Source organism: Notolepis coatsorum (genome assembly GCF_963971535.1).
Source record: "Notolepis coatsorum genome assembly, chromosome: 2".
Taxonomy (NCBI): Eukaryota; Metazoa; Chordata; class Actinopteri; order Aulopiformes; family Paralepididae; genus Notolepis; species Notolepis coatsorum.
In genome coordinates, this window is record NC_140166.1 from 149,130,086 (window position 1) to 149,155,616 (window position 25,531).

The 25,531-nt window shown below is 42.3% G+C and overlaps 1 protein-coding gene across 2 annotated transcripts in view; it reads left to right on the top strand.

Moving 5' to 3' along the window:
- The window catches only part of trmt1l (tRNA methyltransferase 1-like), a gene marked incomplete at its 5' end in the record, with an annotated part of 58,450 nt that overhangs the window by 17,617 nt on the left and 15,302 nt on the right, over nucleotides 1–25,531 (top strand). For both annotated transcript variants that reach the window (XM_084307436.1, XM_084307437.1), the window contains 5 exons: nucleotides 16,571–16,691; nucleotides 17,792–17,871; nucleotides 19,652–19,913; nucleotides 20,834–21,046; nucleotides 25,159–25,349. In XM_084307436.1, the coding sequence (XP_084163562.1) occupies nucleotides 16,571–16,691; nucleotides 17,792–17,871; nucleotides 19,652–19,913; nucleotides 20,834–21,046; nucleotides 25,159–25,349 (867 nt within the window). The remainder of the gene's footprint in view (nucleotides 1–16,570; nucleotides 16,692–17,791; nucleotides 17,872–19,651; nucleotides 19,914–20,833; nucleotides 21,047–25,158; nucleotides 25,350–25,531) is intronic.

The window sequence follows — 25,531 nt, forward strand, 5'->3', positions numbered from 1 at the left end:
ATGACATATCTCTTGTCGTGGAATTAACACATTATGCATACTTTTGACAATAAATAAAATAAGAATTTGTTCTTACTTGCTTGCCTGGGTAAATAAAAGTTAAATAAATGTAAAAAAATTAAAATAATAATATTTCTTTTTAACCGGTACCCATAATTTCCGATATTACATTTTAATGCCAATATCGGTAGGCCGATAATATCGGATATCCCTACCCTACTAGACGACCCTAGAGTGGTAGCCTTCGTATAAGGTCCACCCCCCCCCCCCATCTTGCATCCTGTTCCGCGTTAGCGCTGCAGTTATTTTCTCAAACGGTTCCTCTTCAGATTAAAATTCAGCTTTATTGTTGCATCTTCTTCATATTCACATACAAAAAAAAGTATTGGGTCTTGCCCCCTCGACCTACAGCATTGATTGATTGAAAACTTTATTAACAGATTGCAGAATGGGTACAGTACAGCTCAATACACACAATTGTTAAGGGGATGCAGACCAGAGAAAGACTTTCGTCTTGTTTACATCAGGGTCCCCCATTTTCAATTCATCAGGACATATATGACATACATGACATACAGATAGACAGTACTGCTACATCTATACATTTATGACATACCAGATTTGCAAATGCAGTACTGTTTGTTTGTGATACAAAGAGTCCAGAAAAGACTGTACAACTGTACAAGCAAAACTGTACATTGGAATATTGACAACCATACTAGGTAATTTACTGTACATTGGAGGGGGTTGGGGGGGGGGGGACACTGTACAAACAAGCAAAACTGTACATTGGAATATTGACAACCATACTAGGTAATTTACTGTACATTGGAGGGGGTTGGGTTAGGACATTTACAGGGGCCAGTTTTGAATTGCAGTCTCCCGTAGGTGTTCTTTGAGTGGTTTTGAAAGTGGGTAGTGATTCACATTCCTTTACAGCTTTAGGTAGTGGCATAATTGCGAAACGTGTTTAGTCCCTTGTTTGAGCCGAATCTGGGTTTAACATGATTTGTGGAGCTCCCTCTGGTGTTGTGATCGTGGTATTCACTGACCTTTGGGAAGTATTTTGACATGTACATGGGTACCTTGGTCGTGTAGTGTATCTTGTAGACCAGGCCCATTGCAAGTTGCTGTACTCTGTCGTCTACTCTAAGCCATCCTAGGTTGTCAAAGTGGGCAGGGGTGAGGTGGGTTCTAGGAGTAAGGTCAAGCAGTAGTCTGACCAGTTTGTTTTGAGATGTTTGTAATTTTGTGTTTAGCGCCTTTGAGGTGCTTTGGTACCATGAGGTGCAAGCATAGTCGTAGTACCCTTGAATGAGTGCTCCTGCCAGAGTCTTCAGGGTATTCTTGTTTACCAGAGGGGAGATCCGGTACAAGAATCGAGTTCATTGGTTGACTTTTTTTATTACATTGGATGCCATTTTGTCACAGGAAAGATTAGCCTCTAGGATGGAACCCAGGTAGGTAATTTCATCTTTCCTTGTGACAATATTGTCACCCACTGTAACTGAGAAGCCGTCGGTCTTGCTGAGTTTATTTGAACCGAAGAGAATGGACTCTGTTTTGCCCATGTGTAATGATAGTTTATCAGCGAGCCATATGCAGATTTTGCCTAGTTCAGAGCTGAGGGTTTTTTCAACCTGTAACTTGTTCTTGTCAGAGACCAGCAGGGCTGAGTCGTCCGCAAACAGGAACAAGTTGCAGTCACAAGCTGACCACATGTAATTTGCATAAATTAGGAGTAGTAGCTTCCTTGTGGAACACCACAGCTTACTGTGAGGGGGGGGGATAGGGTACCGTTTACCTCTACCATCTGTTCCCTCCCCTCAAGGTAGGATTGCATCCAGCTCACTGATTGACAAGCTAAAACCAATTGCTTTTAGCTTGTCAATCAGAATGGAGTGATTGACAGTGTCTAAGGCCTTTTGTAGGTCCAGCATGACCATGCCGCAGTATTTGCCCGTGTCCACCTCTTGTTTGATGTGGTCATTAAGGCATGTGTCAGTAGAGAGATGTTCTGAAGCCAGATTGGAATTCGTAGATTCGATTTTTTTTTCGCTAGGTACTTTTCGACCTGTTCGTAGACTATTTTTTCCATGACTTTCGAGATGGAGGTAATAATAGAAACAGGGCAGTAGTTGCCTGGGTCTAATTTGCTGCCCTTTTTGTGCAGAGGGGTCACCCTCGCAATTTTGAAGTCCTTGGGGACGTGTCTCTGTTTTATGGAGGTTTATTATGTGTGTGATGACTGGGGTGATGGCGGCTGCTGAGTCTCTGATGAATTTGGAGGGGATGTTGTCATGGCCAGTGGCCTTGTTAGGTTGGAGGGCGCTCAGTTTTTTGAGTACCTCATCTGTTGTTACCATTTCCAGCTTGAAGTCGTCCTTGCGGACCCCTAGGTTTTTGTAGTAAGCTACTATGTGTTCTACCCCATAATGCCCTGAGTGGGAGGGTAGTTTGTTTACCAGTGTTGTGGCTATGTTTGTGAAGAAAATGTTTAAGTAATTGGCTACATCCAGCTCGTCTGTGATGAGCGTGTTGTCCGTTTTTATGTTTATGTTTGAGAATCTGGTTTTAAGTTTTTTTTACTGCAGCCTAGTTGATTATTGAGTAATTTCCAAAGTTCACGTGGTTTGTTTTTGTTTTCCTCAGTTTTGTCATTGATGAAATTCTTTTTAGCAGTTTTGATCATGACGTTGTTTCTTAGTCTGTTTCTTTCCAGTTTGAGTTCTGTCACGTGGGCTTGGAGTTCACTGCTTGTGGTTTTGGTAAGCTTTGAATGACTTTTACGAAACTCGGAGCATTTTTTGTCTCTGGTTTTCATAGCGGCCAGTATTTCGGAGTGCATCCGCGGCTCAGCGCGATTTTTTACCCTGGTGGTTCTTAGGGGGGCCATGTCGTTTAGTATTGTTGAAAATTTGGTTTTGAAACCAAGCCATGTTTCTTCAACCAGTGTACCATTGAGTTCATCTGACCAGTCCAGACTCTCCAGTTCAAGGTTAAAGGCCTCGCTAGAGTAGGTTTTGAGGTCTCTAGATGTGACTGTTTTGTGGCAGCCAGCCTTTTGTTTTAGCTTTTTGCGGGTACAGAATATCATATAATGATCACTTAACCCGCATGCTATAACCCCTTTATTGGAGATCTTGGACTTGTCGGAGGTCAGAATGAGTTCAATGGTAGTCTGAGTTGATTCACATACACGTGTGGGTTGGGTGATTAGCTGGCTGAGGCCATGCAGATCCCACAACCTACTGAATGACTTGAAGACGGGTGCATCTTTTCGTTGCATATCAGTGTTCCAGTCTCTAATAAGAATTTTGTCTACATCCTCAACTCCAGCTAAAGACCCGTCAAGTGTATCATAAAAGCCACTATGATCTGGCGGTCTGTAGATTGAGCCAACCAGTAGGGATTTCGCCCATTCGAATAGGATTTCCACCCATACAGTTTCAATTGATTCATGATTCAGGTAATTTCTGTTGATGAATTTGGTGTCTTTGTGTATGTACATACAGACGCCACCTCCATGTTTGTTCCTATCATTCCTGATTATTGAGTAGTTCTCAATCTCTCTCTGGATCTTTTACAGAATCGTCAAGCTTAGTTTCTGAGAAGCACAGTATGTTTGCCTTACCATTTATGAATAATTGTTTGATTTCATCCAATTTGTTTTTTAGGCTGTTTATGTTGAGGTGGAAAATGTTCAGTCCATTAGAGTTGGTTATTTCATTGATGTTGTCCGGTTCAAAGTATTGTTCATTTGTGATCTGTTCCTCTGTGTGGGGTGGGGGGGCTTTGTTGTCGTGGGTGGGGAGGGGGGGGGGGGGGGTCGGATCCCGCGCCATGCTGGTACAACAAGGACTCGTTCCAGAGTTCCTGGTTGATTTGGCTGTTAGCTCTGCTGGCTATGCTAGCCAGCCGGCTATCGGGCGTCGAGATGTTTGAGTCCCGCGTCGAGTTGGTCGTCATGGTTTGCGACCCTCGGTTCACCTCCTCTCGTCTCTGCCTCACGTGTGCTCGTCTGCTGCGGTGTCATTGGGGGAAAGTCGCCGTCCGCGCTGTGGATGTAGGGTTGTGTTTAGGGATGCACGATAATTATTGGGCCGATATCGGCAATTATGACGTCATCCCGATAAACTCTAACGTTATTGATAGCTCCGATAACATATAATACATTTTTTGGTTAAAAGAAATCCGGTGTGGGTGGATTTGGATGAAGGGCGCTTGTTTTTATTATAGCCTCCTCCCGTTTTGCCAGTACTGTGGTAAAACTGATAGCGTGTGGTTTAGGAACAGGGAGTTTTTCACAAATCCACCGCTCCCTTTCTTGGCTGTGATGTAGTCACGTTACATTCGGAGACAGACAGTCGATCTGCCAATTACGTCCCACGGCTTGCACCCACCTCTTCTTCTTACCACCAATCAGAAGCTCTCGTTCGTTTATTTACCTCCGGATTGTCAGCCATTACTCTACTCGGAGCTAACGTTATCTCCCCGCCAGCCACATTGACAAGTACCAGCGCTTATACATTACTGGCAAATGTCTTGTTGCACTTGTGGCAACAAGCGTTGTCAGCATCGACTTTAGTAAAATAGACCCAGACTTTTTTTCTTTTTTTATTATTATCTTTCTTCCCCTCCTTTTTCCCGATTTTTCTCCCATCTTTCCTGGTTGTCGCGTACTTTCCCCTACTGTTGGTCCGGGAGACCGGAGACTGTCGCATGCTTTCCTCCGACGCATGTGCAGCCTGGGGCAGGCCAACCTGGCCGCGCAGGTTCTCACCGGGGAGAGTGTAGCGTGTGGGAGGCCACACTATCTCTCCTCAGTTCCAACCCTCGCTGAGCAGGCGCCCCGACCGAACTGTAGGGGTCGCTGTCCACAACGCCCAGGACCCACCCTTCAGCTTTCCCACCCCCTGATACAGCCAATAGACCTATCTCAAACCCTGCCCCTTTTCTTGATCCTCCAATCACAGCTGTCGCTTACCTCGGACAAACTTTGTTTGTACGAGGAAGTCCGAGATAAGCGACAGCTGTGATTGGAGGATCAAGAAAAGAGGGCAGGGTTTGAGATAGGTCCATTGTATCAGTGTGAGAGGACAGCCAAGCTGATAGCAACGCCGGGAGCTGGATTCGAACAGGCGAATCCTAGTGTCTCCCGGTGTTGGTGACGAACGTAATCTCCGTGCGCCACCTGCCCCCCCAGACCCAGACTTTTGAACATTTCGTTCTGTCCGCCATTATGAGTGCAGGGCCCCGTTCCCCGTACCTGGCTAACTGAGTTAGCCGGATAATTTCCAGCATAGCCTGACTTAAGCCGGACCTTTCTGTTCCCCGACGCTCGATTGTCTAAATCACCATGACAACAGATCAAAAAGTTTGAGCCTGGTCGAGAGCAGGGTTAAGTTCAGTTAGCTGGATGAACCATGGCCACGCCCCCGCAAAGAAAAGCCAGCTCGCTTCCTGAAATGATTCTCACAGTGTAGATCTGCATTATACCATTCTGAATTATGTTTCTGTGCTTCGTTTTCCTAGAGGGGGCTTTTGAAATGTATAATAATGGAACTAAATGCTGATAATAAATCATATTCAGCCTATAGATTTACTTTGTCCTAAATAAAATAATGCACGTCATATACGGCGCTCGGAGTGCGATACACGCTGCAGGCGCATTGCAAATGTGAATCCCGCTGGGATATTTTTAATGAATGAAACCTATCGGCCGTTTGGCTCTGATTAGTTTCATATATTCTCCGCTGTAGATTTGCTTAACGGAGCGCCCGGATTGTGTTTCATTCAAGCATAAAATTGAAGTGTCTATGCGTGGATTGTGGTTTTTGTGGATTATGAATTACGAGGACTCTGAGGATTGTTGAATTGTATCATCACTCACACGTTATTGTGATATTGTAACTGGGATTAAAATGTCTGAGATGCGCTGTTTGACGGATTTGAGAAATTGAATGAGCCGTTGACGTCACATTAATGCATTTGAGAATAAAGAGATAAAACTTAATTCAAAAGAAAAATATTCGAAACACGGGTCTCTTGTCCATTAATGGATACACAATGGATATATCCCGTCTGGCACAGTGGTCCAACGGCTAGTGCTTAATCCTGTCAACCGGGCGACCCGAGTTGAAACCCCGCGTTTCGAATATAATTTTTTTGGAATATAATATTAATGATTATACGCAAAAGTAGCCTAGTTTTAAGTTAAAATATTATAAATCTACATGCATTGAGGATGTCATTCTTTATATAGCTCTAAACGTGCACCAAGTATTTACATTGCAAAAAGAAGAAAAAGACTAGAAGGAGGGGGATTCGAACACGGGCCGTCTGCGTGGAAGGCAAAAGCACAAACCGTCACACCACAGTGCAGATAAGTAAAATATCCACCATACATCAATCAATAGATAAGAGAGCCGTATCCTTATTCTGAAACAGTTGAACTAATTATTTTCGCTAGCAAGATCTCATTTGATTATTCAATGCATAAACCTACTGCCAGCAGGAACGTTTAAAGAAATATAATCTGATTGATTGGGGTAATGAGGGATTTAAAATTAGCCTATAGATTATGCATTTAACTTGTCGGCGAGGCTATTGAGCCGCCTGCAATCTGTTAATAAAGTTTTAAATCAATCAATCAATGCCGTTAGAAGATCAGGATTTCTGCGATCTACACCTGCTGTCTTTTCAACTGAAGCGGCCGTGCGCAATTATCCAGAGTCTCAAGTCTGGTTCGAGTTAACAAGACTGAATCAGCGTTCGAGGAACAGGAAAATCCCGGCTTCAAACATCGGGTTAACTGAATCTGGATAATGGGACTCTTGATCGACTTAGTTGAACCAGGTACGGGGAATAGGGCCCAGAGCTGTCTGTACTCGGTGTGTGTGTGTGAGTGTGTGTGTGTGTGTGTGTGTGTGGGAGGAGAAGAGAGGAGAGAGCAGGCAGCCCGCTCCCCGCGCAGGCAGAGACATAGACAACGGCCAACAAGATTAGTTTGCGACGTTTAAATTCCTAAAAAAAAAAACTCCATAATTTCTCGAGTACCGATAGCAGTACCGATGACGTCGGAGCTTATAAATACTAAAAAAAATTTTGATAAAAATATATATATATATATATATATATATATATATATATACAGTTAAAAAAAATATTATAATACAATAAATATCGGCTTGAGGAGCATAAAGTTATCGGTGTCAAAAAATCAATATCATGCATCCCTAGTTGTGTTGTTGATGTTGTTGTTCACGACGGGCACCTCCATCGCTTCTTGTGCTGCCAGACCAAGTCTTCTAGCCTGAGTTCTGGTCAAAACCGGGCCTGGGTTTAATTGAATGTCTCCCGAAAGTAGCAGAACCAGGATGATCATGGTCCTACGGTCCAATCTGCCAGTCGGGGGTAAGTTTTTTACGTACCGGGCTAGCTGTTAGTAACGCGTGTGTATAGCCGCAGTTCCAACGTCTAGGTGTTTCTTTTCCGAGCCATTGAGAAGGTAGAAGTCACTGTGGGTCTCGTTTAATCCGTTTTCACTTCTCTCCACTTCTGATTGATTTTGATAGCATAGCATAGCAATAAAATACACAATAAAACAATACAATACACAAGAACAACAATAAAAACCAGCATAATAGTGATGTAAGAGAATAGTGACCGTGCCGAGTGTGATTGATATTGTAATGGGAAATATTAAAGGACTAAACGATGAGCCGTTTACAAATCATTCTGAGTCATTATTAATAATAATACGTTTATTTCACCGTGGCCACAATGAAAGGACAGTTTATAGTCCGAGACAACATGTTAACACATTAGCGTCTGGCCATAGACTGACCAAGAGTTCTGTTCAGACATATGTTAAATACACCGTTGTCAGACATAACATAATATCAGATGATGATGAAGGTAAACAAAAATGGTTCTCAGTCACTGGAAGCAACAACAAAGAAGTTATGGCTGGGCAGATGTCGGGAGATAATACGAGTAGGGATGGGTACCGAATCCGGTACTTTTAAGGGTATCGACCGAATCACGTCGGTACTACTACTACGAGTACAGTTTTCTTCTTTTTTTTAAGTCTGATGATGTTGTCCGTTCACACGCACAATACACGCTTACCTAGGATTTGACTTGATTCAACAACAAAGCAGTCGGGGCAATGGCAAGCCGAAAAACGGTCGCAAGTGTGGTACATAGATAAAATATTTAGAGACGAAAGTACAGAAAAAGGTACCGTTGGGTACCGGTATCGATTCACAGGTACCGGTATCAGTTAACCCTTTCACTGCTACACGACAGAAGGTTAACCCTTTACTATCACACAACCGACGGCGATGCTCCATCATTAGCATCATTAGCTCCGCATCCGCGGAGACGTGGTTTGGCGAGAGACGCGGGCCGTGTGTCATCATAGTGTCTTCTTCTGTGACAGTAGCTCAGGAGGTAGAGCGGTCTCGTCTGGTAATCTGAAGGTTCCCAGTTTGATTCCAGCTCCTCCCGGGCATGTGTCAAAGTACCCTTGAGCAAGACACTTAGAATAGAATAGAAGTACTTTATTGATCCAGAGGGAAATTCAGCACTACAGATGGCTCACAATAAACATTTAGGTTGTCAAAAATTGAAAATAAGAATAAAAATAGTCAAAGATATACATTCTAAAATATGTATATACAGCCAAAAATATACAGTGAAATGTACAATAAAGATGTAGATGTAAAATGTTCATTTTTGGTTCACTTTGGTTGCCATTGCCAATTTGGGCACGAATGTATCAGAATTAGGGATGTCCGATATTATCGGCCTACCGATATTATTGGCCGATATTGGCATTAAAATGTGATATCGGAAAATATCGGTATCTGTTTTCAATTTTTTTTCTTTTTTTTAATCTTTCTATAACCTTTATTTACCCAGACAAGCAAGTAAGAACAAATTCTGATTTTATTTATTGACAAAAGTATGCATAATGTTGTGTTAAGTATGTTAATTCCACAACAAGAGATATGTAATGTTAACACTTTGGGTGCCGGAAAACGCTTAAACACGTCATTCCCGGCCATGCTCAAGTTGCCGAAGACGATTTACAGCGTCTTTAACACTTTGGTTGCCTTGGGTTAAATTAATGATATACCATAGATTGCCAGCGCTATTTGTCTATGGAGAAAGTCCCCTTCTTTGCAGGGCTATAACTTTTTAAATTCTATTGCTACATTGCCATTATTAGGGCCCATTCAAAGTCTTATATGTATTGTTCATTGTGTAGCAACGTTAAACTTTTTCATTCACATATTCATAGTAAAGTATGGTCTAATGTATAAGTATGTTTTCATCTCTTTCTGCAACTTTCTCCAGAACGTGATATATAGCCCCAAATGCATTATATTGATGATGAAATACAGTTTGATGGCAATCAGCGCGATATAAAAAATTCCAACTAGACGTACTTCTAGAAGTTACTACACGTCATCTGATGTTGACCGGATGGGCGAGGGGGCGTTTATAATTCCGTGGGCAGCGTTATACCAATCATCTAATGTGGGTCAAATGTTGATAAAAGCAGTTAGTATCGAAGATGGTAACGTTACACGCTGAAACTCACCCCAGTCTCCGCGCGCCGTTGGGCGATCATCGTCGAGTAGAAATTTTATCATTATGGGATATATTATTACCCGGTCCATCTCCAGCTTGTATAATGGTATATACGTCCAAATCATGTTGTTTATCGAGTTATTGGCAATCGATCGCTATGTAGAGTGACGAGCTAGAATGCCGGAACCTATCCCGAGTGGCCGGAAGCAATACGGACATCTAGCACAACCTCCACTGTGCTTCCTGTTAAGCGGTTGCGCGATCGGCCACCAGATGGCGCTCCTGAACCGCCAGAGAGCTCAGTGGGTCCTGCTGGTGGTTCTCAGGCCAGCGGAGGGACATTATGGATCAGATCGCAGATTTTTGAAATATTGATACAAAGACGACGTACAGCGTCCCCCGGCAACTTTAGCATCGCCAGCAAAGACGTTGTAAATCGTTTTTAGGCAGTCAAAGTGTTAATATCAATATTTCAAAAATCTGGGATCGGATTCATATTTCCCCTCCGCTGGCCTGAGATCCACCAGGAGGACCCACTGAGCTCTCTGGTGGTTCAGGAGCGCCATCTGGTGGCCGATCGGCGCAATCGCTTAACAGGAAGTGCCGTAGAGGTTGTGCTGGTCGGCCGTATTACTTCCGGGCACTCGCTATAGGTCCCGGGACTCGATCTCGACACACTACATAGCGATCGATTGCCAATAACTCGATAAACAACATGATTTGGACGTATATACCATTATACAAGCTGGAGATGGACCGGGTAAATCGACATCCCATAATGGTAAAATTTCTACTCTACGATGATCGCCCAACGGCGCGCGGAGACTGGGGTGAGTTTTAGCGTGTAAAATTACCGTCTTCGATACTAACTGCTATTATCAACATTTTACCCACATTAGATGATTGGTATAACGCTGCCCACGGAATTATAAACGCCCCCTAGCCCATCCGGTCAACATCAGATGACGTGTAGTAACTTCTAGAAGTACGTCTAGTTGGAATTTTTTATATCGCGCTGATTGCCATAAAACTGTATTGCATCATCAATATAATGTATTTGGGGCTATAGATCACGTTCTGGAGAAAGCTGCAGAAAGAGATGAAAACATACTTATACATTAGACCATACTTTACTATGAATATGTGAATGAAAAAGTTTAACGTTGCTACACAATGAACAATACATATAGGACTTTGAATGGGCCCTAATAATGGCAATGTAGCAATAGAATTTAAAAAGTTATAGCCCTGCAAAGAAGGGGACTTTCTCTATAGACAAATAGAGCCGGCAACCTACGGTTGATAAAGAATTTAACCCATGGCAGCCAAAGTGTTAATTACCTGAAATTATTCAGTTTTTTTGGGGGAAAACCTTGCATATAACTATATTGGTATCGGAAATTAAGAGTTTGACAATATCGGTATATCGGTAAAAAAGCCAATATCGAGCATCCCTAATTAGAATAACCCACAATGTACAAGAGCACTGATAATATTTGTGTCCTTTAAACATTTGTGGACATAAATAAATATTCTAAATGTGTGTGTGTGCTTGTCTGTCTGTCTGTGTGTGCTTGTCTGTCTGTGTGTCTGTATCCGTGTGTGCCTGTGTTACAACCCTGGCTCAGAGGGAAGCAACATAAGGGGGACACAGACACCAACGGTCAAGTTTAAACCAAAAGGTTATATTTATTACAATATCTAGCACAAACAAAAGGTCAATGTGGTGGAAGGGAGGGAGACACTGCTCCTACAGTGTCTTCCACCAGCAGAGTGGCAGCATGTGTGGGGCGGGGGAGGGCCTTTTGAGCCCAGCTTTCCAATTAGCAGCTGATTGCTGCAACACAGGAGACGGTGGCAAACAGCCTGGCACGTAACATCCCCACCCTTAAAATGGTTGCCCAGGAGGCAACCACCACAAAACATAGCATCTGAAACACAAAACAATCTAACACTTTGAGAGCCAGCTGTGTTTTCCTTTTTACCCCCTTGAATGCCCACATCCACTCCAATGTTAACGTTAATATCACCTAATCTACGTTTTAAATTATGGCTATGTGTCTAATCTGCCCGTCGCTTATCAAAGACTCATATTCCAGTCAACATGGGTCGTATTGTTTTTTTATTGCTTCATTTTCGTTTGATAGCATTTTGAAAATCACTCGTTTTCACGGAAAAAACAACACATTCTATGATAATCGCCTTTTACTGGAATATTCTAGAACGTTGTCATTTTTCGGCCTATTTATGAATCGTTTTCAAATAAACGCTAGACGATCGATAGTATGTGTCAGGGTTTCCGTTAGCCGGTAATTACCGGTATTTGACCGGCAAAATCTGTTGATGTCCGACATATTTAATCTCTCAGGTCATAATGTCCGGTGAAAATAATTCCCTCTAAGCACAATTTGATTATTTGAATTGTATTAAAATAGGCTAAAATTAAATAGCCTATGCGATGAACGAAACAATCATTACATTTGTTTCATCGTTGCTTCACCAAGCAGGTCTAATAATGACAACGACGTTGTCAGCGAGAGCTTAGTGCTGGGTTTGCGAGTGCATGCAGCTGCAGAGCCACAGAACCCACCAGCTGTGCCGGCACAGTGCAATACTCCAATTCAGCCATTGGCAATTCAGCTGTTGGGTGGGGGGCGCTGCTGAGCGGTCCCCAGATAGGGCCTGAAAACAGCTGAATCTACAGCGGCATACTCTCGCAAATAAGTCATTGGGAGGTGGAGATTCATCACGCAAACCCACGATAGTGTTGCCGTCTCTCTCTGCCAAATTTCTCAGTTCTTCGCTTGATATAATTAATACAAATGTCCAATATAACGGAATTCGTTAGCTCATAAAAATTTGATTATAACAGACTGCTGTTTATTAATGTCGGGCCGACTGCCCACAGACACCTATTTGATTTAAAGTCAGCAGCAGCATGGCGTCTCGGGACTTATTTTATTTGGAATATAATGACTGTATACGCAAAAGTAGCCTAGTTTTAAGTTAAAATATTATAAATCTACATGCCTTGAGGATGTCATTCTTTATATAGCCTGCCTATCAATTGTTTTTAAGCTCAATAAACTCTGACCGGAATTTCTCTCACTGAGGCCGGCAACAATTTTTTCTAACGGAAACCCTGATATGTGTACGCATGCACGCTCGTGCCGCCAGTTGAAAATCGATTCTCCTATTTCCTGACCGCGGGTCTGATTATCCTAATACTGATAACATAGATTCCTTACCTGAGATCAGATGGTATACAAATTAGGGATGTCCCGATCGCCTTTTTTTGCTTCCGATCCGATCCCGATCATATGATTTTAAATATCTATCGATCCGATCGTTTCCGATCCGATCTTTCACATTAGTAATCAATTTTGACGCATTTTTGTCAGAAACTGGCAGAGTGAGACAAGCCCATCTGTTGCCTATAATAGGGCGCGAGAGCGGAGGCTTTTGTTATTACATTCACCCTGAGAAATGTGCTTCTGCTTCATGAGAAATATTAAAAGTTTCAATATATGTTTGCACATTAGTATACATTCAGTGTTCGACTTACGTAATGGTCCATTCTGGTCTGAAACGACGACGTAACGTTATTCTCCAGTTGAAAAGATAGTCTGAAAACTTCGCCTCCAGCCTGCTGCTTCATGAGTTTTTCCTCCACGCGGAATCTCCTCCTTGCAAACATTGCAACTTGTTTGACTTTCTATTTTAAAATGCTTAGTTCCAAACCTCTGACATTAAGTCTAGCTGCTCAAGTCAGTGGATATTAACCGTGTTTCGGGAGCGACGTGTTGTTGTTGTGATGTGGTCGCGACTCGCGTGTAGCGTCTAAATTAAAGGGAATGTTTGTTGCAACGGTGAAAATTAAAGGGGAATGTGTTTGTTGTGGATAATTATTCTGCTCTGTGTGACAATAAATACATTAATGATGATATATTATATGTAATTTAAAACCAAAACTAAGGCCTCCGTATGAGTTTAAGACGTGGACATGGTCATGTTTGTTGAATAAAATTTTTCTTTTTTTGACTGCCGATTTTTATTATTATTTTTTCCCGATCGCCGATACTCTGAAAAGCACGTGATCGACGCCGATTCCGATCACGTGATCGGATCGGGACATCCCTAATACAAATGTGACCTCATGCAAAGGTGCATCCACAAAGCCTCTTCCAAAGCCTTGAAAAATGGCACCGGAATGCAATGAAGACTTTTCTGAAAATGACAAAATCCCATCAAGAATGAGGGACTGAAAAGCTCCTGTATCTCTCCATATTGTTATAGCCTGCTTTCACTCTAGTGCATCAGTCAGGGAAACAAATCCATCAATCATAAATGTTGAGGAGCCCTCTAGCTCTTTGTCCGCACCTTTGATACTCTCCCCATCACCCTCTAACCTCGGCATAGGTGTTCTGCTTACGGTTTCTACCAGAGCCACAGTTTTGACATTTTTCTGTTCAAGCACAGGGCACCCAACAACGATATGACCAGGCTCCTTACAGTAGAAACATATAACCCCCTCTGGGAATGCACTAGCAGAACCACCATGCCTAGGAGATGAAGTAAACTGACCAGTAGACACAGGTTTTGGGAAACGCCCCCCCCCCCCCCTGAAAAGGACTCAACACGGTATTCCTCTACAAAGACGGATTTGTGTGTCAACACAAACTCATCAGCCAAGACAGCAGCGTCGCTTATCTTCAATACCTTACGCTCGTTTAGATGAGTGGAAACGGTATCGGGAACACAGTTCTTAAATTCCTCTAGGAGAATCAACTGTCTAAGCTGCTCTTTTGACTGCCTTCTGAGAGGTGCACCACCTATCAAACAGGTTCTCCTTTCCAAATTCAACTTACGTTTGTCCCTCCGGCCTCTAAAACGCTGACTATAGGCCTCTGGGACTAACTCATAAGCCCTCAATATGGAAGCTTTAACAAGCTCATAGTCAGCACTTTGTTCAAGGGACAGGGAAGTATACGCCTCTTGTGCCTTACCAACCAGGACACACTGCAGCAGCAGTGCCCAGGCCGTACTAGGCCACTTCAACGTGGTTGCCACCCGTTCAAAATGGGGAAAGTACCTATCCACATCCTTCTCCAAAAAAGGAGGCACCATTCTAATATTTCTGCTGACATCAAAAGCGGAACGCGACTCCGAATGCACATAACCCGCCTGCAAGGCAGCATGCTTAAATGCAAGCTCCTTCAGCGCACGTTCATGCTCCAGCAACATTTGTCTCTCCTTAAGCTCACGCTCTTGTTGCTCCAGCAACATTTGTCTCTCCTTAAGCTCACGCTCTTGTTGTAGCTGTTTTTCCTTAAATGCTAACTCTCTAAGCCTCCAATCAATGGCAACACCTTCCGCAACACCAGAGAGTTGCGGAGACACCTCAGACAAAAGAGGCTCCTCCACCTTCGCCACAAGCACACGCTCCTCAATTAGTACAGCCCTCAAAGTATCAAAGGCAGTTGTTTTTACACGTTTCTCACTGGCAGTAAGCTCAATATCATAGTGCACAGCAAGCTTCAGAAGTTGCTCTTTGGTAAACCTCTCCAACAGCTCATCAGAAGGGTCACCAATAAAGTCCTCTACGGTAGCCATCCTTACTGTACCAGTCACCACAAACTACTCATTTACAGTTTGGTACCAAGAGATGGCAGAGCCCAAAACCACCCTAGTATACACACAATTATTTGAATAATCACTAAAGACCTACTAAGAACCACTGAAGAACCACAAAGAACCACTGAAGAACCACCAAAGAACCACTGAAGAACCGCTGACTAACCATGAAGAACCGCTGAAGCACCCCTGAAGCACCCCTGAAGCACCCCTGAAGCAACCCTGAAGCACAGCAAACGGCAAACTATACAAGAGAATCAACGCCCTCAGTAACTCAAACCAAGTGAGGCAAAAACCCCTGTGCTACACCCAAGAAACAACAAATTCAAACGGGTGCCCCTTATAATCTGATATGACCACACATAGCTTCTAACATCTACACTGCAGTCAATGAAGGACTGCTAGGCCCACCACATGTCTAAACTAAAAAATCAAACTTACATCAGGCCCTAACACACTAACTATATTTTCTGGCACCCTAACCTACCTATACTGAAAGCTAAAGCACTGTAGACCTAACCCTCTTCAACCACACCTGCTACCAGCCAAAGATCATACCAACCACAAACCCGTCAAGTATATGGTATGGTACAAGACAAGTAGATGGTACTAATCCCTTCAATGACTGCCCCAGGGTTAAGTGGTACACAGGAAGCTAAAAACAGCCAGAAAATAATGAGACTACCTACATGTGGTGTCCACTAAATATTTGAACAGCATACAAGTAGTCAAATCAAATTATAAAGTAAGGGCATACTCACCTGTTTGAAGACCGGCTCCAGCCCCCACGTTACACAACACCTGATCACTAACCAAACTATAGCACCAAGACACACCATTCAAGACAATTTTTTTTTTTTTTACCAAAGGCAATTGCCTAACCAAACAAGTCTAGGGGTATATGTTTTCCAAATTCAATCCCGGACGAGCCCCCAATATGTTACGACCCTGGCTCAGAGGGAAGCAACATAAGGGGGACACAGACACCAACGGTCAAGTTTAAACCAAAAGGTTATATTTATTACAATATCTAGCACAAACAAAAGGTCAATGTGGTGGGAGGGAGACACTGCTTTTACAGTGTCTTCCAGCAGCAGAGTGGCAGCATGTGTGGGGCGGGGGAGGGCCTTTTGAGCCCAGACAGGCAGCTTCCCAATTAGCAGCTGATTGCTGCAACACAGGAGACGGTGGCAAACAGCCTGGCATGTAACAGCCTGTCTGTCTGTCCGTGTGTGCTTGTCTGTCTGTGTGTGTGTGTGTGTGTGTGTGTTCCTGTCTGTCTGTCTGCCTGCATCTGTCTGTGTGCCTGTCTGTCTCTCTGTGCTGGGTTCAGCTCCCTCTGGCCAGGCCTATGAGATAATGAAGGAGCTTGGAACCAACGTCCAGCTGCTCCCTAACCACACCACGCCCCAGAAGTCGGACACCTACTTCAACCGTAAGATGAAGACCAACAGGTGAGTTATCGACCTTACGACCTTAACCCTTTCACTGCCGCACTACCAAACGGTTAACCCTTTCACTGCGGCAATACACAGAAGGTTAACCCGTTCACTGCCACACAACAGAAGATTAACCCTTTACTATCACACTACCGTCGGTTTTTTAACCTATTTAAACGTTGCCTGGCATGATGTTGCCAGGTGAGAGGATGCAGTACGCGGGTGCTACGTTTCCTCAGTGTTAAAGCGATCAATGAAATTATGGTTGTACTAGTCAACATCATGCCAGATTATGTTTTAAACATCATGCCAGCCAGACAACATTTAACATTTAAAAAAAAAGACGGGTGTACAGAGTTTAATGCATCATTAATTGCAAGCAACAACTAGAATGGCACTCAGAGATGCTACAGCAACCCAAATCATACAGATTAGATTAGATTGTACTTTATTGTCACCATATTTGCATACAACAAGATTTGGGACTCAAACGTAAGGTGCAGTAGTGGAAGCAAATATAAAATATAAAAAATTGATAAAAGATAAACATAAAATACTATACAATAAAACAATGTTACAATACTGTACAATATACAAAATAACCAATATACAAAATAACAATCGGTGTCAGACGGTAGTGGGTGGGTGTTGCACTGGGCGAATTATTGGTGCATATTAGAGTTCAAGGTGGTGATTGCTTTGGGGAAGAAACTGTCTCTGAGCCTGTTTGTTCTGGCTCTGATGCACCTGTAACACCTGCCCGATGGCAACAGGTCGAACATGTGGAAGCCAGGGTGTGAGCTGTCCTTCGTAATGTTTTTTGATCTGTTGAGGCAGTGGGAGTTGTGCAAGTCCTTCAGGGAGGGGAGGGGGCACCTACTAAATATACAGTAGATATTTAGGAGTAAACTTGGTAGACTGAAGAGTGTCATTAAAAAAATGAAAAAGTAGACCTTGCATCAACCTCATTCTCACCCAATCTGATAAGAAATTAGCGAGTTGTCATGGTTATGGACACACAATTGTGATTAAAAGTGATTGAAATAGAACTAGGAGTAACAGTTACCAGGTAGAGAATGATCTGTAACATGCATGTATCTCCCTACGTGTTCCAGGCAGCTGGTGTTCTGTTCTCTGGCGGTTCTGGCCGAGGAGAGGAATCCTCTGGAGTGCCTAGACGCCTTTGGGGCCACAGGTGACAAAGTTATTTATGTAGAAAGTCATTGATCTTAATATTGTGTTGGTAGTGAAACACATCTACCTCACTTTATCTTTCTTTTGGCTATTTTCTTGGTGCCTATATATATTTATTAAGGCTGTCAATCTATTAAAATATTTAATCTGATTAATCGCATGATTGTCCATAGGATCTTTTTCAAGTTTTAATACTCTTATCAACATGAGAGTAGACAAATGCTTGCTTTATAAATTTTTTTTTTTTTATTTATTGCCACAATGAGAAATACTGTCCAGAATATTCAAGTAACTAAGATGTGCAAACTGCATTGTAAAACAAAATGCTGAAATCATGCATTTCTTTTATAAAAGCCCAACAAAAAAATAACAGATGGGCATACCAATTTACTAACTGTACCATTACATAGTAATGATTACTAACACAGTAGTGTGTTGAACTATACACACTTGAACTATTCATCCCCATTTTTTTGTTTAAGCAGCCATTTAACACAAAAGGATGACCCTCATGCATTGCAAAATTGCATCAAATTCAAAACAAACAGTGATGCACAAAATAACTTAAAGGTGACATGCATTATAAATGTCATTTTTCAGTCTCTAGCATTGTATTATAGTAATAGGAGTTAGTATCAATGTGTTTTAGTGTCTAAATTCCATATTGGCGGATTGCTCTGATTCAGCTCAGACAATTTCCTGCTCCAGTAAATTAGGCCATCCTGATTTGAAGGCCTGAGTGACGTCACACCCCCCCGAACGGGAGAGGGAGAGAGTGAAAGAACAGTCAGTCCAGACTGTGTGGACTGACTGTCACTCAAAGTGCTTATGGGCGGAGCCAGGCCATAACAGCCTGAAATCTTGAGGCTGAAAAATTATGGTTTTGAGTACTTGATTAGAAATATAAAACAATTAATTTTTTTTGAAAAAAACCTTACAGATGACTCACAGGAATTGTGTAAAGTTGCCCAAATAGTGCTAGGAATAGCAACGCATGTCCCCTTTAAAAGAAAATTATTATTTAAAACAATGAATAAAGTGTGCATGAAATAATAGGGGAAAGAAAAAGTTAGGAACTTGTTACATTCACCCACACAAGGGCCGAGGACTCACCCCCCCCTCTCTCTCTCTCTCTCTCTCTCTCTCTCTCTCTCTCTCTCTCTCCCTCTCACACACTCTCCCAGCTCTCTTTCTCTCTTGCCCCTTCCTCTTCTCTCTCTCTCTCGCTCTCTCACACACACACTTTGAGTCAGAAACAAACATATAGTATCAGAGTATCGAACCTACCCTGGGTAAATAAAGGTTACATCAGTGACCTATAATAAACACGTCAGCCTTTCAGCAACTCTGGAGGACAACATGGCCTCCGTCTAGTTGCTTGAACCATTTCACTGCCACACTACCAAACGGTTAACCCTTTCACTGCGACAATAACCTTCCACTGCCACACAACAGCAGGTTAGCCCATTTCACTGCCACACTACAGAAGGTTAACCCTTTACTATCGCACTACCGACGGTAAGAGTCAGACAAAAAGATGGATACCATTTTATTGTTAAGAAATTGCAAGCTAACCTAGCTTAGCACAAATTAATGGAAGCTGATATGGACCAGCTAGCCTGTTGCAGAGTTTGAGTGTTTTTTGTGTGGCCCCACTGGCCCGTATGCGCTTCTATTCAGTTGTGTTAAGCTAGGCTAGCTTTCAGCCGGATATCTTTCTACAGAACGCACAGGGAGGAAACTGGTGTCTATCTCCTCACTCTATCTCTTTGGCCCGACAGGTATCATGGGTCTCCAGTGGGCCAAGCACCTCCGGAACGCGGTCAAGGTGACCATAACGGACATCAACGAGACGTGCGTGAAGATGATCAAAGAGAACTGCCAGCTCAACCACATCCGCGTGGAGGGGGGCGGGTCGCGTGGCTCCCGGGGGCCCGAGGTGGCGAGCGCCGACTGTGTGGCGGAGGGAGTGCCCATCGCCACCGTGGAGGTCGCCAAGATGGACGCCAACGTCGTCATGCACCTGCGGCCCTTCGACTACATGTGAGTGTGAGCTGACGCTTTCCAGTGGTTTGTGAACAGAGTTTAAATAGAGCAGGTGAGGGCCAGCCTACCTGAGAGAGTTTAAATAGAGCAGGTGAGGGCCAGCCTACCTGAGAGAGTTTAAATAGAGCAGGTGAGGGCCAGCCTACCTGAGAGAGTTTAAATAGAGCAGGTGAGGCCAGCCTACCTGAGGGAGTTTAAATAAACACAAAATCGATTAGACTAGACTAGAGCATACATTTGAGCCATCAAAGAAATTAAGCAAAAGTGGTTACCTGTGTTGATGCTTATTTCTTTTAGAAAATAAAGATATATACTGGATTACTATTACGACTACTACCACTGCCAATACTACTGATGCATCCCTATTCGCAAACTCTATATTAAAAATCTTTATTATAATTTTTTAAATACTAAAAAAATATTTTCGGTTCATTATAAAACTGGTGGGACTAATTAGCGGGCCGCCACAGTCTAGGTGATTAATGGGAAACGCTGGTAGTTGAAAAGACTCAAGCACATCCAAAGTGTAGTCACGGGTGCTTGACTCAAAAATAGATCTGTAAAGTTGCAAAAATAAGTCGGCACACCGTCTGTAGTGTTACCAAGTTTTATTCAAATAAACAACGTTTCAGCCTGTGGCCTTTGTCAAGTGTCACTAACATGTGAAAGGGGTGGGGTATATATACATAGGGGATGAACCAGGTCAAAGTTTATTAGCCTATAGGCTACAAATTTGAAAAATAAATGTACAGCTTAAATGTTAGAACATACATAGTTTCAATAACAGTAGTAGCTAGATGTATCACACCTTCAAATGTAAAATTGAGAAATATAATGAGAGAACTTAAAAACAGAACCAGAGACAGAATGTGTGTCTCACCAATATTCCCTCCATGTCTGGTGGAACCCTGTCACAGTCACCTGGACCCGTTCGGCACGGCGGTGTGCTACCTGGACGCGGCCTTCCGGAACGTGAGGAACCTGGGCATCATCTCGGTGACCTCCACGGACACGGGCTCCCTGTACTCCAAGGCCCCCAATGTCACCCTGAGGCACTACGGCTGCCACATCATCCGCACGGAGTACTACAAGGAGCTGGCTGCGCGCATGGTGGTGGCCACCATGGCCAGGTACGTGTGTGTGTGTGTGTGTGCGTGTGTGTGTGTGTTGACCTCGACTAGTCGCCTAATCGATCGAAAGGAGCCGTAGTCGACTGCCAACCTCTTAGTTGAATGCAAAGAGAAAAAAACGAATAATTATAATATTATTATTATTAAAAAAAAAAGTATAATTTGGATCATTCTTTCATACCAGCGAGGCGAACTGCCTAAGAAAACGAGGCCACAGAGGAACTGAAAGAGGATTTCACCCGTCTAATGAACACACTAGACATATATCAAGATGTATCCATCAGTGGACCAATTGCTTTCGCAGAAGACAAGAAGCCTGCAGTCAGCTCCTTCAGACATTAAGCACCCCCACAGCCCAAATGGAATGATAAAAAAAATATATAGTAGTTAGCAAATTTAGCTAATCTTGGCCAATCAAAGTCGGCTATACAAAAAAGCCCTTTTCACACAGAGAAGCCAGCAACAAGGTGGCATTTTGTTCCAGACTCATTCACAGTACTGCCCAAGAGAGCCACCAATTTGCTGACATGGTCCTCATTCACACACATAACCACATCCTCCTTTTGTTGCTGACACAAGCAACGCACGAGTGTTCGTCTATATCGGCTGTTAAACATGGCCCAGATCGTGTAGAGCTCTCTCTCTACTTTCAATTAATCAAATAATACCCTGGAATTTACATCACAACTGTGATTCAATTGCAAATATTAGGCTAGTTACATTGTTTCTTATGAGAGAGTGAGAGCCATATCTGCCCTATAATAGCCAACTAAATGTGTGGTGTTTGCTGTGGAAGCCTAAAGCCCTGTGAATCTGCCATAATATAGGCTATAATATGTAAAGTAAAGATTCCAGTGCTGATTAACTACCATAATTCGGCATTCTATATATTACACATAACATAACCTACCATAATGAATGAATGAAGTTTATTTTTCGGTCTTGTTTACTAGGGCTGTCTTAAATACTTCGAAGCTTCGAAGCTTCGTTCGATGGCACAAGCTTCGAACATTAAACAAAAAATCGAAGTTAAAAAAAAGAAAAAATCAATTTTTTATTTATTTTTTTAATTTTACTTCTGTGTGTGTGTGTGGGGCCATTGGGTGGGGCCGGGGGACAAATACACTGGAGGAAAGTAACCCAGCTCAGCACTGCCCAAATTATATCATCACTATTGCCTGTTTGAAGGATATCATCCTCAAACACATATACACCACCTACACGCCTATTCTCAGTCCTTGCCCCACAATGGTGGAATGAACTACCCACCCCAGTTAGGACAGCCGAATCCCATCCAATCTTTCGCCGTCGACTAAAGACGCACTTCTTCAACCATTATCTGAAATCAAATTAAAAAAATTAAATAAAAAAAAATCTAACCCTAACTAACCTTACTGTCATGCACTTGTCCTAATAAACTAACCTACACTGTAACACGCAACACTTTGATGAATATTGTTACTCAGCTGATAGAGTTGTATCCTTCCTGATGACCTGTCGTACAGAACTTGTAAGTCGCTTTGGATAAAAGCGTCAGCTAAATGACAATGTAAATGTGAATGAAAAATGCCTTGTAGAATTCCACACATAAGAAAGAAAGATACTGGGATGAATAAACAAAATAGGAAATAAAATGTAGAAATTCATGCAATACATAAATAAATATGAATCTCCATATATGAAATAGAACATTTAGATAAGGTGCTACTGAGATGTTTTGGTGAGTTCTTTGTTTTTTTGTGGAAGTAGCCCTTCTTAAAAATGCATGAACATTCACTGATAATTGGTCTGTAGTGGAGTCTACAAGGTCTACATTGCCGGACCATGTAGAATCCGGACCTTGTAGACTGACATAATTCTGTGCATAGTTTAGTCTACACAGGCCATATTTCAAATAATCAAAATCTTACTTCATTCATCTTAAACATTCTTGATTTGGGGGATTGGTAGTTCCCATGAAATCTGAAGTTGTTCAAACGACAACAGCGATCCACCTTGAATTAAATCACACAGCCGTGTTGGCTGCGTCACAGTCACAAAAGGGGCTACTTAATTCATTAATCCAATCCACTTTATTTATAGAGCACATTTAAAACCAACAAAGTTTACCAAAGTGCTGTACAAGTCCCACAACATAAAAAAAAAATATAAAAAAAATAATATATATATATATATATTTTTTTTTATTCGAAGCTTCGATTTAAAATCGAAGCTCGGCCCCGAAGCTTCGATTGCCCTATTGTTTACAGACAAATCAAACGCACCCGTGTGGACTTACAAAAAAAAAGAAAAGAAATATCACAAATGTACATATTCAAGGCAAGCTCACACAAAATCCAAAATCCAAAATCAACAACCGAAAAAAAGGAATAGGCTGAAGCACATGCTTATTTTTGCCTATCCTTTACAAATTCTTAAAAACGAAATATATTTTAATATAAGAAAGAAAAACTTAAAATATGCTGCAAGATATCATTTTTTTTTAAGAAAAAAACAAATGTTTGATGTTTTACTCTACTGTACTCCTGAATTATTTTATCCTTTAAGGCTTTTTTAAATCTCCCCTGAGAAGTACACAACTTCAACCCGTCACTAAGGCTATTCCATAATTTAACTCCCAAAATTGAAACACATCTAGCTTTTTCATTAGTTCTTACCCGTTTACATGTTTTAAGAATACATAACCCTCTTAAATTATACTTTCCTTCTCTTGGTTGAAAGAGACATTGAATACAAACTGGTAGGCTTTTACTCTTAGCACGAATTTTTTTCCCCAAGGTTTTTATGTACACCATATCTACATTTAGTGTGGCAGTGAAAGGTTAAAGGTCTGTAGTGTGGTAGTAAAGGGTTAACCTTCTGTAGTGTGGTAGTGAAAGGGTTAACCTTCTGTAGTGTGGCAGTGAGAGGTTAACCGTCTAGTGTGGTAGTGAAGGGTTAACCTTCTGTAGTGTGGTAGTGAAAGTGTTAACCTTCTGTAGTGTGGTAGTGAAAGGTTAACCATTTGGTAGTGTGGTAGTGAAAGGATTAACCTTCTGTAGTGTGGTAGTGAAAGGTTAACCTCCTGTAGTGTGGCAGTGAAAGGTTAACCATTTGGTAGTGTGGTAGTGAAAGGATTAACCTTCTGTAGTGTGGTAGTGAAAGGTTAACCATTTGGTAGTGTGGTAGTGAAAGGGTTAACCTTATGTAGTGGGGTAGTGAAAGGGTTAATCCCCAGCTGGATTGTCATAGATTTGATTTATCATTGGAAAAAATAAAATAAAACCACACGTTGTTGAACTTGATCATGCATATTTATTAGACCATGTTATTACAGCACTATGTTATCAATACACATTTATAAAACAAGGCATATTTAGCCAAAATATGTTGCCAGAACATAAAAAGAATAGAGTTTTGTTTTTGTTTTTTACTTGCCAATGCGCTGTCCCCACGACTCCACTTTATAAAAATATCGATATTTTTATTATTATTTAAACAACAGATTTATGTTTATTTTGCAGCAATTCTTTGTCGTTGGCGCCATCTTTAGTGTTACAGATTTCCCCATTCAAAACTATAATAATTGTTAGACTAGAAGTCTTTATTTGTCATGCAGTTTTAACACACACACGCGCGAGATGGGCGACCCACAGGAACACACACACACACATGCACTGAGTCGCCGATGAAATGTCTCTCTGCACTTTTCCCATCACAGTGATCCTTCTAATTTTATAGTCTGTGGTCTATGGATGTGATGGAGGAGTGCACTGCATATTGAGTTGCAATTCAACAAGACCTAGTATTTTAGTATAGTATAAAGCAGTGGTTCCCAATCCTCTCCTCGAGGCACCCCAGCCGTTCCATGTATTTGTTAAATTCCACCACCAGCACACCCGATTCAACTAATAAAGGGCTTGTTAAGTTGAATCAGGTGTGCTGGTGGTGGAATTTAACAAATACATGGAACGGCTGGGGTGCTTCGAGGAGAACTATAAAGTATTAAAGAAATAATTTTTGATTTTTATTTTAGATTTTTTTTAATACACATGCAAAGAAATCGATAAATCAATAAGTGGTCTCAGCCTTAGTAATGACGTGTGTCTGTCTGTACGCCCCTCTTCCACCAGGGCGGCAGCGCGGTGTAACAAAGGCATGGAGGTCCTGCTGGCGGTGGCGGTGGAGCACTTCGTCCTGGTGGTGGTGAGGGTCCTCAGGGGCCCCACGCAGGCCGACGACGCCACCCGGAGGCTCCGCCAGCTCATCCACTGTCAGTGGTGCGAGGAGAGGGTCTTCATCAAGCAGGGCACCATGGTGGAAGGTGAGATTCTGATTCCTTTATTTTGAGTAATGAGTAGGGTTTATAGATGGTTTCAACTCGACAAAGAGGACTTGTGCAGTGGCTGCATACGTCGGGCCATCATCCACTAGGGGTGTAATGGTACACAAAAACCACGGTACGGTACGTACCTCGGTATGGGTTTTCGGTACAGTGGGGGAAAG